General features: G+C 40.0%; 1 protein-coding gene across 4 annotated transcripts in view; it reads left to right on the forward strand.

Annotated features, from left to right (window-relative positions):
• LOC128880660 (uncharacterized) overlaps positions 1-17,128 on the forward strand; it is a 38,586-nt gene that overhangs the window by 7,109 nt on the left and 14,349 nt on the right. Inside the window, exons 1-3 of one of the 4 annotated variants that reach the window (XM_054130973.1) lie at positions 739-1,261; positions 9,657-9,716; positions 14,820-14,846. In XM_054130973.1, coding sequence (XP_053986948.1) covers positions 1,228-1,261; positions 9,657-9,716; positions 14,820-14,846 — 121 coding nt within the window. In that variant the 5' untranslated portion in view covers positions 739-1,227. Of the gene's footprint in view, positions 1-738; positions 1,262-9,656; positions 9,717-14,819; positions 14,847-17,128 lie in introns of those variants that run through there. The other 3 variants (XM_054130982.1, XM_054130991.1, XM_054130999.1) reach the window with 3 other exon arrangements.

Below are 17,128 nucleotides of genomic sequence, written 5' to 3' on the forward strand. Positions count from 1 at the left end.
CAACGGTCTACGCGCGCTCTGATTGGTCGGGGTTTTCTCTTAATATCTCCTTAACGAAGCCTCGGACAACATTTTCGCTAAGGAAAAAGTTGTTTCAAATCACCTCCCGAACCACCCCTTTCAAGGTGTTACAACATTTTTGGGACACCCTGTATATGTCCCACTAAGGTCGAGAGGGTTAAAGTTAGTATAAAAAAAAAAAGTGTCGTGAAACGACCCTATGCGGAGTCTTTGGACTTATTCGACCCCGTCCACGTGTACGCACACTTTCTAGGCAAGCACGTTGGTCTGCTTTCTAAATTTTTGTATGAAGACAGTTTCCGCGCCTCAAATAACCTCGTCGCGATAAATACTCACGTGTCGTTTTATTGTCTTACCACGTTGCGTCCGATAAGGATTATAATCGAAAATATTGGCCGTCTCGAAGCGTGACAAACGCTGAACAAGACTGACAGGAGGCGTTTGACCATCTCTCGAAGCAGTATCGTGGCTGCGCGATATCTGTCCGATCTAATATCGGCAACAGGTGCACATGGATGATTTTGATCCGTGTCTCCGTGGCTCGGTGTCCGTGTCTCGGTGTCCGTGTCCGTGTCCCAGCTGTAGGTGCTCCCTAGGGAAAGAAAAACAGTTGGGTGTAAATGAGAAAGGACGAAAGTAGGGGCAGAGCGGTAGGCTTGGTTGTCTGTAGCGGGAGGGGGTATTGATAGTGGAGAGGGAACGGGAGCATTCTCGGTTCAGTCAGTCCAGTGGAGTCCGTCGAAGGTGAAAAGTCTCTCTTTCTCTTTCTCTCTCGCTCTCTCGGCTGTCGCGAACGAGTCTTTACGACCGACTTGCCCGTTACTTTTACGCGTAAACACGCGTAGTCGCGTGCTGGTGTTCCGAATAGTTGAAACAGTGCGTGCTGGCGCGTATGCCAGGCTTTGATCGAAGAAAGATCGGTGCCGAACCTGTTGGTAGGGTTCGAAAGAAATCGGGAGATCGCGAGTGGATCGCGTATCGATGCGACCATCTCGATTAAGCGTGTTTCAGAATCGACAAGTTTATTAGCTGTCGCCATCTTCTTTCCATCCGTTGACATTTCAAGTGCATACGGATTGCATCGTTTTCAGTGAAGCGTAATCGGTGATTTTTCGGTGCATCTATGTGTACCCACCGTGAGATCGGTTCGCTCCCTGCGCGCTGACATACGATAGCCAGCTCGATTATTACCAATTGCAGCCTACTATGTTGGAATTCTCGATACAGCATGCCGAAGTCGGTAGGTACACGATGATTTTATGTTCGGTATGGAACTGTGTGAGTGCGTATACACGAGTCGCGAGCGGTTAAGAAAGTGCTTTCTCGTTTATGCGTCTTTTGTAACTCGCGGGCTAGTTTTGGCGGTTAACATGTGGAGATCGAGAGTGCAAGCGATTCTAAATCGAGATTTTCCCCTCCCCTCCTCAATTTCGATTCTTCTCCAGTATCTCGTAAACCGAGAATTTCGTTTTTCTTACGTACTCTTAAGTCTCGCTTTTCTCGCGAAAAAATGAAAGTATTTTTGTCGGAGTTTCCGTGTTGTTTCCATTGGGGCGTTGCTATACGAATGATTGGAAAGCGCGTAAGATTGCTTATCCCTTGTCAAGCACCATTAATGATCCATTGGTCCATTCTAGAAGAATCTCCAGTATCGAAAGCAGCCGATATTGTAGTAGGAGGAGAGCAATTTTTTATTTGATAATGGATGCAGAATGAACGTAACAATTATATGCTGCATATAAATATATTAATACTAATTAATGTATGTATGGTATAGTACAGTATAGTGTATTATACATATGCGTAGACTGTATGCATACATAGAATATACATATACATAGAATATATTAATGCAGTATGTATGTATGGTATGGTACAATATAGTGTATTATACATATGCGTAGACTGTATGCATACATAGAATATACATATACATAGAATATATTAATACAGTATGTATGTATGGTATGGTACAATATAGTGTATTATACATATGCGTAGACTGTATGCATACATAGAAATTCCTCGGTACAGAAAATTCTCAATTTCGCATTGTCTCGAGCTCTGACGCGACGTACGCGTTATTATTATAAATTGTTCCTCCTTTTTGGGTAACCTGATCAGGACATACGGGTTTTGCCAAGTGTTCCGCACTGTTTGTTTCTTAACCTCTTCAGGGATACGCATGCGTGTACATACATTGAGATTTTTTTAATTTAAACTGCACCGCGCAACGGTGCGTATTATATAGGCGTATTTGCATCGAGTCGGTTTTACACCCAGTAGGCTTATATTACAAATACGCTACCGCTCAGAAGTATTTGATCATTTGTTATACATATACACAACGACGTTCGCAAAAGTTGCCTCGAGGTCACGGCTAGCGCGGAATTTGTTTACCACCCGGCAGCGACCTCGCGACAACTTTTGTGATCGTCGGTGATACCTTTGATAAAAGTACAACGATCTAATTGCATTACCGTTTTTAAGCTGCCGATTAATGCATCGTTAATAAACGACATTGTTTTCGATGTTTACAAATGCGACTACTAGTCGTTTAGTAAACAAAACGTAAACGGTGGATCGGTATGGATTAAAACTGACGAGCAAATGCACGTCGAGTTTAAACTAATTTATGATCTCTAATGCAGGTTCGATTTTCGATCGATTTTATACCTGGTTGAAATTAATTAACATGTCGATTACGTTTCTTATTCGTGGAATGGAATAACCGCAAATAACGCACAACTTCCGTAAACGTGTTGCGAGATAAAAAGTGTTCCCGATTAAAAAAGTTTATAGAAACACTGACCTAATGGACCGAGTTATTCGTGCGGGACAATCGACGTGTCAAGGAAAGGGAAGAGCCTTGAATGGACTCAGATATCGCCATATTTTCATAGATCTAGCTCTCTTCAAAATTGACGGACGTATCAACTGTTACGCCACATAATATCGTGTTTTTTGGGGACGCCTCGAGTACCTCGCGTTTCCGCGTAAACATTAATTTCGTTGCTAGCGTGAAAATAAAATAAGAAAAAGTACATTTTCTTTAAAATATATTTTCAACGGCGCTGTTTCACGGTCGAGATAAAAAATAGTTGCGTTGCTAGATAAGATGCTACACGAAATCACAGACATGAGTAACAATAAGAAACGATCGTTATGAAAAAATGACACTTACAATAGAATAACGTGTCACGAAATATTACATTCTTCGATGTTCGTTACCGTGATTTTAAACAATAGATTTGATTCGGAAAATGATTCACATCGATCAATCTCTACCCTTTTGTTAACAAGTATTTTACTAGTACGTAAAAGTCAATTCTCGATTGTGAGGTCCACTATCGCAGAATTAACGAACGCGAAAAGCCTGTAAATTTAAAATCGAACCGATGATAATGATAATTACTGCTATCGAGTTGTAAGAGTTCGCTTTACGTGTATCCAGATCAAATCGTGCTGTGATAACGCAAGAAACGTGATCCGAACTATCTGTACGTGCAACGATCAGCTAGACATTTTCGGTGCTCGCGCGATTCAGACGAAACAGTACAAGGGAAACCAGAAATGCACAAAACTCTTATCTAGACGAAGATTTCAAATAACGAGTTAAAGATATGTTTATCCGTTAGAATAATAAAACGAATAAAACTTTCCGAGAAGAGATAAGAATTTCGGTTAAAGAATGAACGTTGCCAATACGCTATACGTGCATAACGCAAATCATTAATTAAAACTTCTAATCTTCACACTTTCGTCAAGTGTGGAATTTAATTAAATTTAAATTCCAATGGTAACCGCAATCCATATTCGCAAACTTCCAATTTTGTTTCAAATGACACGTGGATTCTAGAACGAGTCCAGTTGGGTTTCTGTGAGTCATTGGTCGAATAGTTACAATAGGGATTTTGCTCGACATTTATAAAATGACTTCATCCAGCTCCATGTATCTCGCAGCTGATCTTCAAAGCAGTTGTTCCTTGACCGAAATTTGTTAAACCATCTTTGGTACCGGCGTATGCAAATGTTCTCGATGTGACGTACACCTGGTGCACGCGTTAGTTTCTTCTGGGACCTTATAACTAGACGAATTTTATGCATCTACGGCGTGTGGCGATATAGAAACCACGTATAAAGTTAATATTGGGTGCAGAAATTAATTCTGTGTCTTTATATTCGGTCGTTTATTATTTAAAAATTAATTTCTACGCCAGACGCAATAATACTTCAGTTGGTCCACGCGTACAGATCGAAACTTTCCTCTCAGATTTCGCATTTTAATCGAGCAAACGTTGCGACCAAATCGTCACGCGAGTTTTCATCGGTCGTGTATTATTCGAATGAAATCTTGCACGTCACTGCCTGTATGCGACGAAGCACGTCTTGTTATTATGTATCTGCTAGCAATTTCCGCAATATTCGCGTGAATCGACTAGATTTAAAAACCGGTTCCATGTATGTACAAACGCCAAACGAAAATTTCCACGTGGCGTGGTTACAAGTGAAATGATTATTTCTCAATCGTGGAATAGAATTTGGGTAGCCTTCAACTTTTTCACGTGTTTCAATTACGTCTTCGCCGTTTGCAAATTATACAATTTCAAACCTGTTGGCAAAACGAAGCAATAACTAATTCAGTTTAGAGCAATCTAATAACGAGTCTTGTTTAGCGTCGTCAAATAATTGAAATCACATTCTTTGATGAGTCCAATCGTTATAATGGAGCCTAGTATTCGACTCGTGGTTAATACTTCCACCACCTCGTCTAATCAGTTCCCCATCGGTTTTTGGATAATCGATAGATCGTCGACCAAAGTATAATACCTGTTCTACTTTATGCATCCCAACGACGTGGTTCGACTGTTCGAAGACTTTCTATGATCCGGAATCACCTCTCACTGGTTCGCTCGCTGGATGATATTGTAACGCCGTGATTTGTGTCGCAGATATTTTGCACGCTCCGCGACATCGATAATTTAACGTTAATTATAGATTCGAGACAAATATGTGCATAATTAGTCACGAGGTCTGTGACTCGCGTAACCAGTTTCAAATCAGCGATATTGAGACATCAGCTCCGAATGTCGCGTTTGTTTGCGCGCTTTTCGGCGCTGTTTACTTCCTCCAAACGATCGCGATTCGGTATTATCATTCGCGTAATGGTTTTATCTTTTCAGAAGCGAATTATTTGTCAAGTGTTTATTTTTGAATAAAATTGTGATTACGCACCCTGCGCAAGGCACGCGATTTAACAATTCTCTAGACGACCTTCCCTCGGAGGTAAAAGACTCTCGTGTAACGTTTTATAACGAGTCGAAATTCGTCTTCGGAGCGAGTGATTGATTTGTTTCCACGGAGTCGACGTTCTCCTCTCGGAAGACGTAAATATATATTTATATATTCAAGTCCTCTTTTTTAATATATATATATATATATATAGTTGCTACTAAGCATACGTGGGGGCCATTGGAAGGTAAAGCGGTCGCTTTGGATCCCTGAGGCCTTGACCTTCGAGTACGCGTACTTGAAACACATAAAGTGTACGCCAGATATAGTCGTGCGTATCATTTGATGAGGAATACATGGCAGATTCGTAGAAGAAGTCGTCAAAACACAATACATTCCATTACGCGCACGGCCTTGGAGCAGCAGGACATGTAATGACTCACCTGGCGAGCGCATGCTTCCAGTCTCCATACAAATAGATAAATAGATACGTGGATTTGACGATAGATGAATAGCTGGTCAGATTTGTTGACACGAAACGATATATCGCTCGCGGACGTGGAACAATAACCAGTGTAAAAAAAAAAGGCTGCGACAACGGCGATAAGAACGTAATGATTTAATCTCCCGAGAGAGAAGTGCGAAATGATCGACGATGATCGTTGCGAAATCTCCGATCAGATTTCTGAATCCGTTATAGATGGACGTGTGCTCTTTCTTAGCCGCGATAACTCGAGTTTAATTCGATGAATATCCTTTTGAAAATCGAGGCACGGATATTTGTAGTACGGTCTGCTCAACGCCAACTTCTTCCGAACCTTCTAATTTTGAAAATGTCGCTAGTCGATTTTGACGACCCTGGGAGGTCCTTGAGTGACACGCCATTACTCGTATCGACCTTTTCTGGATCTAGATCACGCGGATACTATAACTGGGATACATGTATGTAGAATTTACATAACGCTCTCGATCGCATCTCGTAATCTCCAAATCAGGTTCTCAGGCTCTAGTGTTTCGTCCACGTATATACGTTCTGTAAAGTTATCCGACAACTGAATCATTCCTCTTCTTCCACTCCTTTTGTCTACCTCGTACTTTTATCCCTATCTAAAAAAAGTGAAGCGAAGGATAAAGTAAAAAAAAAAAGCTTGAAAATGTCGTTCCCATTTCTTACCACGCTTATAGCAAAGCTGGAGGCTTGGAACATTATAAAAAGAAATGTTTAAATAATTCATCGAGTCCACGCCTTAATTTATCCCTGCTTCCACCGATAAGGTGTTGAGATTGTATACGTATCGAGAAGATTCATTGAGCTCTGCTGTTCTGCATGATTGTTATTGCGTCTGTCTCTGGGTTGTTGACACCGTCACGATGCTGACTGACAATGAGTGTCGCGGTACGATGTATACGTTCGATCTAATTTGCATACGAGATGAACTTAAGTAGAGCGACAGAGGAACGAAACACGATATGGATATTTAAATGAACATCTCGAATCTTGCATCGCGCGTTGCACGATTTGCTCTCGTTAAACATTCATGGGTCTCTTTCGACACCTAATAACGGCAAAACGAATAATCGAATTATCATGATCGATGACAACGAAAGCAAGGAACAATTACGAACTTTATTATCGACGTAACGAGTCGGTGGATTTATTTGCTTTGAATCTAATTGAACTTTGACTGAAAAGCGCGATAATCCTTTGTTTGTATTGCTTCTGATAGACGATTAGGTGTATTAATTTTTGAATGTCGCGATACTTCAACTTCAACGGGATCATACATGCAAAGCCGAGTTTGTGGTATTTGTTAATCTAATTCTTTCCACTCGTGCATTATCGGATTAAGATCTGTACTTTGAATTAGCTAAAAGGCCAAAGAGATATTGTTTTTATCCAGAAATTATTTTCCTATCTTCCACGTGTGCATGCCCTGTTAATTATTCCTCCGACGATAACAGACTTCCCTATTTCAATAACTGCACGTTCGCTGTTGGTACCTTACGAGAAGTAGTTTGCTAAAATCTCTCCTTTCGGTTAGGGGATAGAAGAAGGAAGGTTTAAGAAGAAGCAGTTGGTTTCGATGTATTGCAATATCTTAATTCGTTCTGGAACTTTCCGTGTCGAATTGTATAAATACAATTTATTGCAAGGATAAAGGGAGATTAGCTTCTCGTTAATGATAATAAGGTAAGGGGAACGTGTAGTCAGTGTCGAGACGTTTATATTATATTATGCTTGCAAGAATTGTTGAGAGATTTTTTGTTACGAACATCGTAAGGTTCGATTTAAGCCACTCCTTAAAGCATCTATAAAAAGGGTTTGTACAAAATTGTAAAACTCGGTGTGGTAGGTAAAAAATGGTCTCGTATCCCTTTCATAGTACTTCGTACCTCCATAGTTTGGACTGTTTGGAGTATACAAGGTGCACTAGAAACGTTTCTTGGAAACAGGAGCGTTTTGGAGCTGTTAGTCTGACCGAGACCGATGTTCATCCAATTATAGGGCACCGCGCCTAAAACGTTTCGGTCATGCTACCTCCTCTTGCTCCGAAACTTGCCACACCCGTCGCCCCGACAAGTTGTTTAAAAATGGCGTAAAAAGAAAGCGGAATTTGCGTGGGCAAAGTCGAACCAGGTTGTCTCCTATTTCCTGGTGTGACATTACCCGTGAAAATTTCATTTAGAAACAATCGCCGAGAACGAAAAGCTTTACGAAAACGTAAGTTGCGAGTAACTCGACGAACTTGATAACCGAAGCGCTTGATCCGAGGTCGAGTATGTTGAATCTTCCTTGTTGATACGTAAGAGCAAGTAAAAAGTTACGGGTCATGGATGAAACGTGATTCATTTAAATGATAAAAACGTTTAGGCTTTTTGTTGGTTAAATGAATCATCATTCTACAGGTGTTTTTCATCATTCCTTTTTGTTTACTTAATTTTCCATATTAACGAGATGTGGATTACGTGTCTCGCGTGTGACACATTTGTGTATCGATTACCAACAAATCCTATTGATCGTCATTTTAAATTATCATATATTTTCATTCGTAATTTCCTTTTGGCAACCTTGAATGCATTTTAACCGTAAACCATCGATATCGGAGCATTGAATGAAAAATAGAAAGCACGAAGTTTTGAAACTTTTCCTTAGATTTCACCGATATTATTTTGTATTTACACGTTTTGGACTAGAGCGCGGTGTACCTAATGCTAATCTGTTTCTCTCTGTATCGATCAATGATTAATGGAGTCAACTTATTAATTTCGTATCATGTATAAACCACACACGACGCACAACCTCAAGTGGCACGTCTTCCAATAGTTGATTCGATTAATCAATCAACGAATTGACACAACATTGACCTGTGTTAATCCCTCAGTTAGACTAATGGTCACCAATCGTGAATAGTATACGAGCTATTATGTACATTTCCTAACTTTTTCTAATTGCCGAAGTTGTATGTAAAAAATATTTTAAAATTCATTAATATCTAATCGGAAGCATGTTTAGCTAGATAACGAATAATAATAACCAATAACGTTCTATTTAGATAAACCTTTATTTGCGAGGCACGAATTACGCGAATATCGTTTTCATTCGCGGACAACAAAGATATCTGTTACGTATGCGCCAGGAACCTTCGATTTCTTTTTATGTATCTTACGATACAGACGTGGATGTGAAAATGGACATAAGTGGATGAAAATGAACAGCGCAAAGTGTAATATGCGTATTCACGTGATAACGAGATCTTGTTTATCGTTTGCATTGTTGGTTACAATTTCCTCGCTAAATTTGCCAGGTTCGCTTTGCAAACGCGAATGTTTACACCTCGTCTATTATAAATATCCATTTATAACCGCGCTGTGGGCTATATCCAAATGCTTTCAACAGTCGAGAATATTAATAACGGAATCTATTATCCAGATGAGAATTTTACCCAATATTTGTTCGATATATGACGCACAATTACTACCAAAGCTGAAAACTCGCCGAGGGCAGCTCAAGTAAAGCGATATTTGCTCGTCTTAAAAAAGAATAAAACCTCTTCGTACTTATCTTTTTATAGCTCGTGTCTAACAATTTGCACACCTCTTTAAACTTTAAATGTCGCGAGGATGTTGATAATACCGTGCTGCGTACCGATTCACGCGACTTGTATATAGCGTGTACACGTCCTCAAATGTTTTAATACTTTGTCGTGTTGCGTTTATAGTACATACAGCGTATAGATAGTACGGAAAGTAAAACGTCCAGAGCGATCGTCCGTTGAGTCTGTCGAGCATATTGGGTTTCATTGAATTCGCTTTGCGCAATCAGAAATTTAGCGTGCATTAATAATTCTTTACGAGCAACTGTTAAAAGTACGACACTATAAAACTTGTTCGTTTAATTGCAGCCTTTTCCACAGCCACCGAGGATGTGGGAGATGGAATTCAAGGGCACGATAATGACACGGGTAAGTGAAACCAATTTTAAATTAATACTTTGACGGGATGTTTCATTATAATCCCATAATACAGAGTATTTACCTACTGGGAGTTAATAAAGAGATTTTCAAAAGATGCTTCACGACTAGTATCGATTAACGAAAAGTATGTCAAAGATTTTCATTCGCGGACCTTTCGAATTGCGGGTGTCATCCTAGTTTGGAATTAGTCACTGTTTAGGTGAGATTGAAGTTGGACTTTGAACCAATTCGGCCCTCGAAACCGCATAGTTATATAGGTAAACATGTTTTAAGGATGTAAAAATTCCGATAGCTCGATGGGAAGATACTTTAAGTGCGCAGCGTTCCTCAGACTGAGGTCCACGCAGCTGGTCACCTGTTCAGGTGTGTTTGGAGTCTCTGTGAACTCTCGGATGGAAGTTAACGTAGACGATTACGTCACGATGCTTTTGTGTCGAGTACTTCCCAGAAGTAGAAGAAAAAGAACTTATCGAAAGTGTAAAGACACAGGAAAATAAATGAATTAAAAGCGAAGAAAATGAACATTTACTTTTAAAATGATAATCATCATAGCAATTAATCTTACTACGCTGATACGGATTAATTGTTTACTGATACGGTCGTTTAGTCAGAAATCAGCGTTCTTTCGATTCTTTCATTCTCGTCGATCCATCACCTGCCGGTCTTCGAAAGGAAGTCATCGTGCGTCTTATCTGCACCGCGTAAGCTACCAATCGTACTTTGATTTTGTTTCGGATCATATGGACTTTAGATTCTGTGTATAGTATATTTAAAAAAGGGGAATTCCTTGGCCAATAGGGAAGCAACAATCTATTTATCTTAACTCTTTTTACGTAGCTGATAATTTACAACGCGACCAGGAAGAGATTGCGAACGAATTTATCGTATTCTCCTGTTTACATTTTCTTAAATGCCAGGCCAAATATTTTCATCGGCGATTCACAAAGGAAAATGTTACTATCTATGCAGAAACTACATGATGAAACCACTATGAAAAATACGTATATCATTATGATTGCTGTCCCCTTTAGATATCCAGCACGGGTTCAATAAGTCGATTAAAGGAGGAAGTCATTCAGAAAAATAAAGATTTTAGCACGTAAGACACGTAGGCAACTAACCTCAGACAGGAAATAATTCGTGACGTCAGTCAACTGGCCTTGGAAGTAAATGACAATTGATAATTTAGAACTGATTATTGGCCGCATAATTTCAAATAATTATTTATGCAAGATCGGTCGAATAATATTATTAAGTCTGAATAATGTATCCCAGTAATGATTACGCGTTATTCGCGATGCTTATTCGGTTATAGTGGCTTATAGTCGTTAAGTATATGGCGTATTTGTTCTTCGAAGCACAGATCGGCGATCTTTCTATCGGGGGAGACAAATTTCAAATAACAAACAAAAGATAAGGACGTTGCAGCCCATGGGACCAATGATGCGACATCTGAGCGTCGATGAATGTACTAAATTGTCAATTGTCATCGAACGAGAGCTGTCCGTTATCTCTTACACCGCGATGTACATTGATTTGAATATTATCACTGTTCGAGGCGATAACATTCATGACGTCTAAAGCATACGCGTTTGCTGCCGTATATCAAAAGTAAATATTTGTTTTAATCTTCGCGAGAACTAATTTGGTTTCTCGTTTAAATGCAAAAGTCGGGGAGGAGCCGGAAATGGGGGGTAGCTGAGACGATTCTGAACAACAATTTCCTTTGCAAAAATGTCGGATGGGGCTTCGTTAAGGAGATATTAAGAGAAAACCCCGACCAATCAGAGCGCGCGTAGACCGTTGGAGCGGCCGCGGTAGCGAAGGCTACGCGCTAGGCGGCCGCGCTCATTGGCTACCGCGAGCGCTGCATCGGCATCCTCGCGCTCTGATTGGTCGGGGTTTTCTCTTAATATCTCCTCAACGAAGCCTCGGACAACGTTTTCGCTAAGGAAAAAGTTATTTCAAATCACCTCCCGAACCACCCCTTTCAACGTGTTACAACATTTTTGGGACACCCTGTATATACAGGGTAGAGGTGATTTGAAACAACTTTTTCCTTAGCGAAAATGTCCGAGGCTTCGTTAAGGAGATATTAAGAGAAAACCCCGACCAATCAGAGCGCGCGTAGACCGTTGGAGCGGCCGCGGTAGCGAAGGCTACGCGCTAGGCGGCCGCGCTCATTGGCTACCGCGAGCGCTGCATCGGCATCCTCGCGCTCTGATTGGTCGGGGTTTTCGCTTAGTATCTCCTTAACGAAGCTCCATCCGACATTTTTGCAAAGGAAATTGTTGTTCAGAATCGTCTCAGCTACCCCCCATTTCCGGCTTCTCCCCGACTTTTGGGACACCCTGTATATGGACAAGCTAGTCGAATATCCCACTGATTCTGTAAAAGATAGAACAATAGTCGTATTACTATCAATCTTTGTTCGATAGAAAGACTGTCCGATATTTTGTATTCGTTTAGCTTACAATTTACAACGAATCCTGTCTGAGAGGCGCCAAGTCGCGAGCCCCACGTCTCTTAGAACCAGTGATGGGCAAAAAACCCTAGGATTCGAATAAATCTAAAGTTTGCCGATATATTTGTCTCGTTTCCTCTTTTGAACATTTTCCAAAGAAGGAAGCGAGACAAATACGTCGGCAAACTTCAGATTTATTCGAAGCCTAGGGTTTTGTCCATCTCTGCTTAGAACACCAAGGCCCAAAAGCGGAGAGGATGACCGCGCCTCTTTTAATCAAAGAATTTGCATGGCTTTTAGACAGGATTCTCAACGACGTGACGAATAACAAATACCGTAAATTACGCGAACGATAAATGACGAATAGTAAGTATCTAATAATTCGAGTAATTATTCCGTGTGTGTTCAGGCAGAGGTGTGCGATAATAATATTCAACGCAGGCTTTATCTAGCTAAACGACCGAAGTTAATTATGTAAAATACGTTCCTTCAATGTCATAGCCCGACCTTTCTGTCTCGCTGAACGAGATCTTGGGGTCACGTGATGTGGGGCAGAACTGTAACAGGTGCAATGATTACTGTCGTTGCATTAACGCAATATGGGTTTCTCAGTGGATACGTCACTGGTGGGTGTGTCTATGCAATTTCATGAATTTTATCTCGCAATTATCTTTAAGCTTCCGGGTAGGGTTGTAAGACAACCTATTCTTACTCGCCACTTATCAAAGTCGAGACTACTCCTTCCGAAATGATCGAATAATTTAATCTGCTAACCCTGAAGCAGTGCTGAACACTCTTCGATAGCATCATGTATAATTTATTGCTGACACGTGACAGACTATACGCGTTTTTCATATTGGATCCAAGACAGAGAAACATGAACAGTAAAGAGTCGGTCCATTACATAATTTCCTGCTTCGTATAATCCTATGATGAGACTTTGATGTCAGTCTTGAGAGCTCGTAATAGGTGCACGTCAAGTTTTTACTGTGAAATGAAAGAATGTATTGTTTGTGGTAATAAAAACGCTACGAGGATTTGAGTTTGATCGATTCCTGGAGAAAAATCTCTACCTGTGCTTCGCATATTGATCGTTGGCTACTTTATCGACGGATCGAGAATCGGTGATCAGTTGAAGATTAGACCGTGGTGTCGCGTTATCGTTGATCGTACGTAGCAGTCGTGACATTATCGACGTACAAATGAACTTTGAAGGTAAAACAGATTCTAGTACCATATGATAAGTATGTTGTTTGTTGTGTACGGTAGATAACAGTAAGAATCGTGTGTGGATAAAACAGTTTTCAATACTAGTACTTTGCCTAAAGACCAACAGAGGTGCGGCGATTCGCTTTGAGAATTAGCTCGTTAATTCAAATTTCAATGAAACACTCTTGCAAGATGAAACAATATTGTATTATTGTGTTATTTGAGAAATTCATACGTTTTAATTACTAGTGTATACAAAATTGACACGAATACACACGTGGGAAAGTTTACAGATTATAAAATATGTATATCTCATTCGATTTTTCTAAGTATTAAAGTTAATTTCACGTAGAAAAGTTATATATAGAAAAAAAGAAATACAACCGAAACTGATATTATTACTCTTTAATATTAACCTAAACGAGAACGGTTCAATTGTCAGTTAACCTCTCGCTCAACAGGAGAACCAACGTTACTTTACCGTCAGCTGCTTCCTAAACGTGGTCAGACGGCACGTGATAATCACACCGTGTTGGTGTGTGCTTTGTATCGATGGCTCAAAAATTTTCCTATCGTTCCTTCCTCTCTTCGTTAACTACGATAACACTTTAACCTACCCAATCAGTGCCTGTCTTCAGGTATTTTATTACACGTGGTAGACAGTTTTTAATTAATTCCTGCGAATAAGTAATTAAATAATATTTAGAGGAATATTATTAAAATTTAGGCGAGTAATCGTAAGAAGCGACGGAGATAACTAGTATTTCAAGTGCTGTCGCGTTCGATCTAATGTTCATCGAGGAAATATCACTGATCGATCGACGACATAATCTCTCGCGAAGATGTAATGACAAATGCGGGGAATCTGAATTGTCAGTATCGGATGAAATTCTATCCCAGGCGCGATAAGGATCGATTTCGTTCGCAACCAACGACAAGGTTGTTCGCGCTGAATAAACGAAAACAATAGGATGACTCCGTTTCTTGTAATGTCAAGAAAAAAATGACTGTCACATAAACAGGGATTATCGTAGTTGTTAAATCGAGCGATAAAAATCAACAGTATTAGGTAGCTTTCTGCGTACGCATTATAGGATTATAATTGAGATCTTGGGTGGGTAATCAATTAGTCTGGATATAGATAAATCGGAATTTCAAAGAAAGCGAAGCTTCGTTGTAGATTTGTTTGCATTTAGCGAATAATGCGAATCGCACATCTGGTTTTAACGGGGGCTTACAAAATAGTATTCATCTTTAAGAATAAATATTGCTTGTTATTGTAAGAAATTAACTTTTAATACAACGTTTAGAATTTTGTTTGGTTGCTCTTTGTGTTCCGCTAGAAAATATCCATATAAGCTAAGATTTAACGCAAATAAATAGACTCTTATTAATGTTATTCGTTTCTATTGTTTCAGAGCCTTTGCAATTCTTATCTCATCTTGGTGAGTGGCCTTTTATAAATACACTATTAAGACTATACACGTACATGCATACAACTATATCGGAAGAAATCGACTCGATTCGTGATGAATCGCGGTCAGAGATGAGCGAAATTTCATTCGAGTACCAGACAACGAATTAAATCAACGTAGAGTAGTTTAATTTGGATTTTAGTTTATTTAACGAGTAATGGAAAGCACGAACAGGTAAGTATAGCTACTATATCCACGAATTAAGTATCATAAACTTTCTGTGGAAACACGAGCAACAACTGAACAAAATTTCACCTGAAAATAGTAGCAAGTGCTGTGTACCATTCGATGCATAATCGCTAAATGACCTTAAACGTTAGTCGAACAAAAAATTCTTTGTCCACGCGAGCGCAGAAATGCTCCTTTCTTTCTCAAAGGGGGCACACGAATGCTGTGCGAGGCGCAGGGTTCCACGTTCCCTAGCGCGTGGGTGGCACGCGCCCCACGCTAGATTTTCCGTTAAGGTCGTTTGATATTTTCCCTATTAAATGTCAACGACAATGTGGAGCGCTGTCGACCCACGCGACGCGAACAGAATCCCATGGAAAATCGATCCACAAAGCTGTCGAAGAGCTAAGATGGAGAAAGATAGCCATACCTATAAACAATTTGATAAAAGACGAGCAACTATCGATCCATTACTTGTTCAATAAAAATTACAGTTCGAATAAACATAATTTACTTTACGTTGAACGAATGAATCGTTGCATAGAGTTTCCATTCGTTGTCTGGAATATTGTTAGGCCGAACGAGTAGTTTCTCCAATTTTTTCTTTCTTCTTTCGTTCTTCTTCCTCAACGAACGAGCACTTCGTAACACTAGCGGTAACTCTTTCATCTGGTATTTTTCTTTGCTCGAATGATCAATGCGCTACATAGAAGTCGGCAACCTTTGAGCTTATAAGAGAAACACTAGTCATATGTTCTCTTACACCATGTATATCGATTAGTTCTTTCTGCAGAGGGAGAGGGAACGAACGGTCATTCGAGCGATAGCTCCGAAGACAAAAGTTTAAGGGGTGCCACGTGCCAAAATGAAGCGAAAATGAAGAGTGGTGAAATCGCGTTTGGGACTTTTCGAGCGAGTTATTAATTAATGGAGATGCGTAGAAAAGATGCCCGAGGCGCGGGAGTTTTACAGGAAGGCAGAGGGGTTCATCAGCTGCTAGGGGTGAGACCAGAACTGTAGTTACGAGGGGTCTCCCTTGGTTAGGCTCCACCAGGTAGGAAACGATATGCAGTGAGTCACACAAAAATTTCATTTGAAATGCAAGCGTGGCACAGATGAATAGTATAGAATTTGTAAATTATTTATTCGTTAATCTTGAAAGTTTCTGCATTTATAACACGTTCGTTTAAATTTACTTATCCATTCGCTATAAAATGATGTATAAATCTATCTCAAATTTTGAGAAGAAATCGCGCTTATACTTTCAGCACGCATCTAAGAGTTTCGTTCTCTAGAAAATCGATGGAACCGTTATAGAACATGTATAAAATCAATAAGAGAATCAATATAGAACCGTTACATAACCGTTATAAAACCGACTCGAAGACCAACATTGTAACCGTAGCGAAAATCGACATGTTCGTTTTTTCCAATTGGACGAACAGTTAAAAATTTGCGTCAACCTTTCGCGAGTTTCTTCTTCCCTAAAAGCGCGACGTAATTTTTGGACGAACGCTTGTATACAAGAGTCGTAGCAAACAACGGTTCTTTATAACTGTTTCACCTTTATATAATAGCACGACGCTGTTATTTCTGGAAGAGTCAACAGTTATTTCAAACCCCGATCAGACCACACTACGTTTCGTAGAAATAATTTCACCGCGTTCTTCTTCTGGTACTCTTACGATTACGGGAGAAACACGTTGGTCTTCCTGGTGCGCAGAAAATGTTATTCGTCGTTTTATCTCCTATTGTAAGCTGGCGTTGTCTGGTTCGCGGAGAGATCCAGACAGAAACGGATTACGATAATAAGTATCGTATTACCTTGTTAAAAATAAAATCGATCGTTCGCATGGAAGCTTTATTTTTATCCGATGGATGTTGCGACTATACGCTAAGTAGAAGCGTGATTTCGCTTTTCCATCGAACGCGCCGTTTTCAACTCCCTTGTATTAAGAGACTTTAAAAGAAAAAAAAAATCGAAAACAAGAATCGATATTCTACTCGACCTTGGTCGAACAGAAATCGGCTTTGTTCAACGGTACCGCCTATGTACGGCGTCGATACGTCAGAAGGCTCGATGA

This window comes from Hylaeus volcanicus, chromosome 1 (assembly GCF_026283585.1).
Source record: "Hylaeus volcanicus isolate JK05 chromosome 1, UHH_iyHylVolc1.0_haploid, whole genome shotgun sequence".
Lineage (NCBI taxonomy): Eukaryota > Metazoa > Arthropoda > Insecta > Hymenoptera > Colletidae > Hylaeus > Hylaeus volcanicus.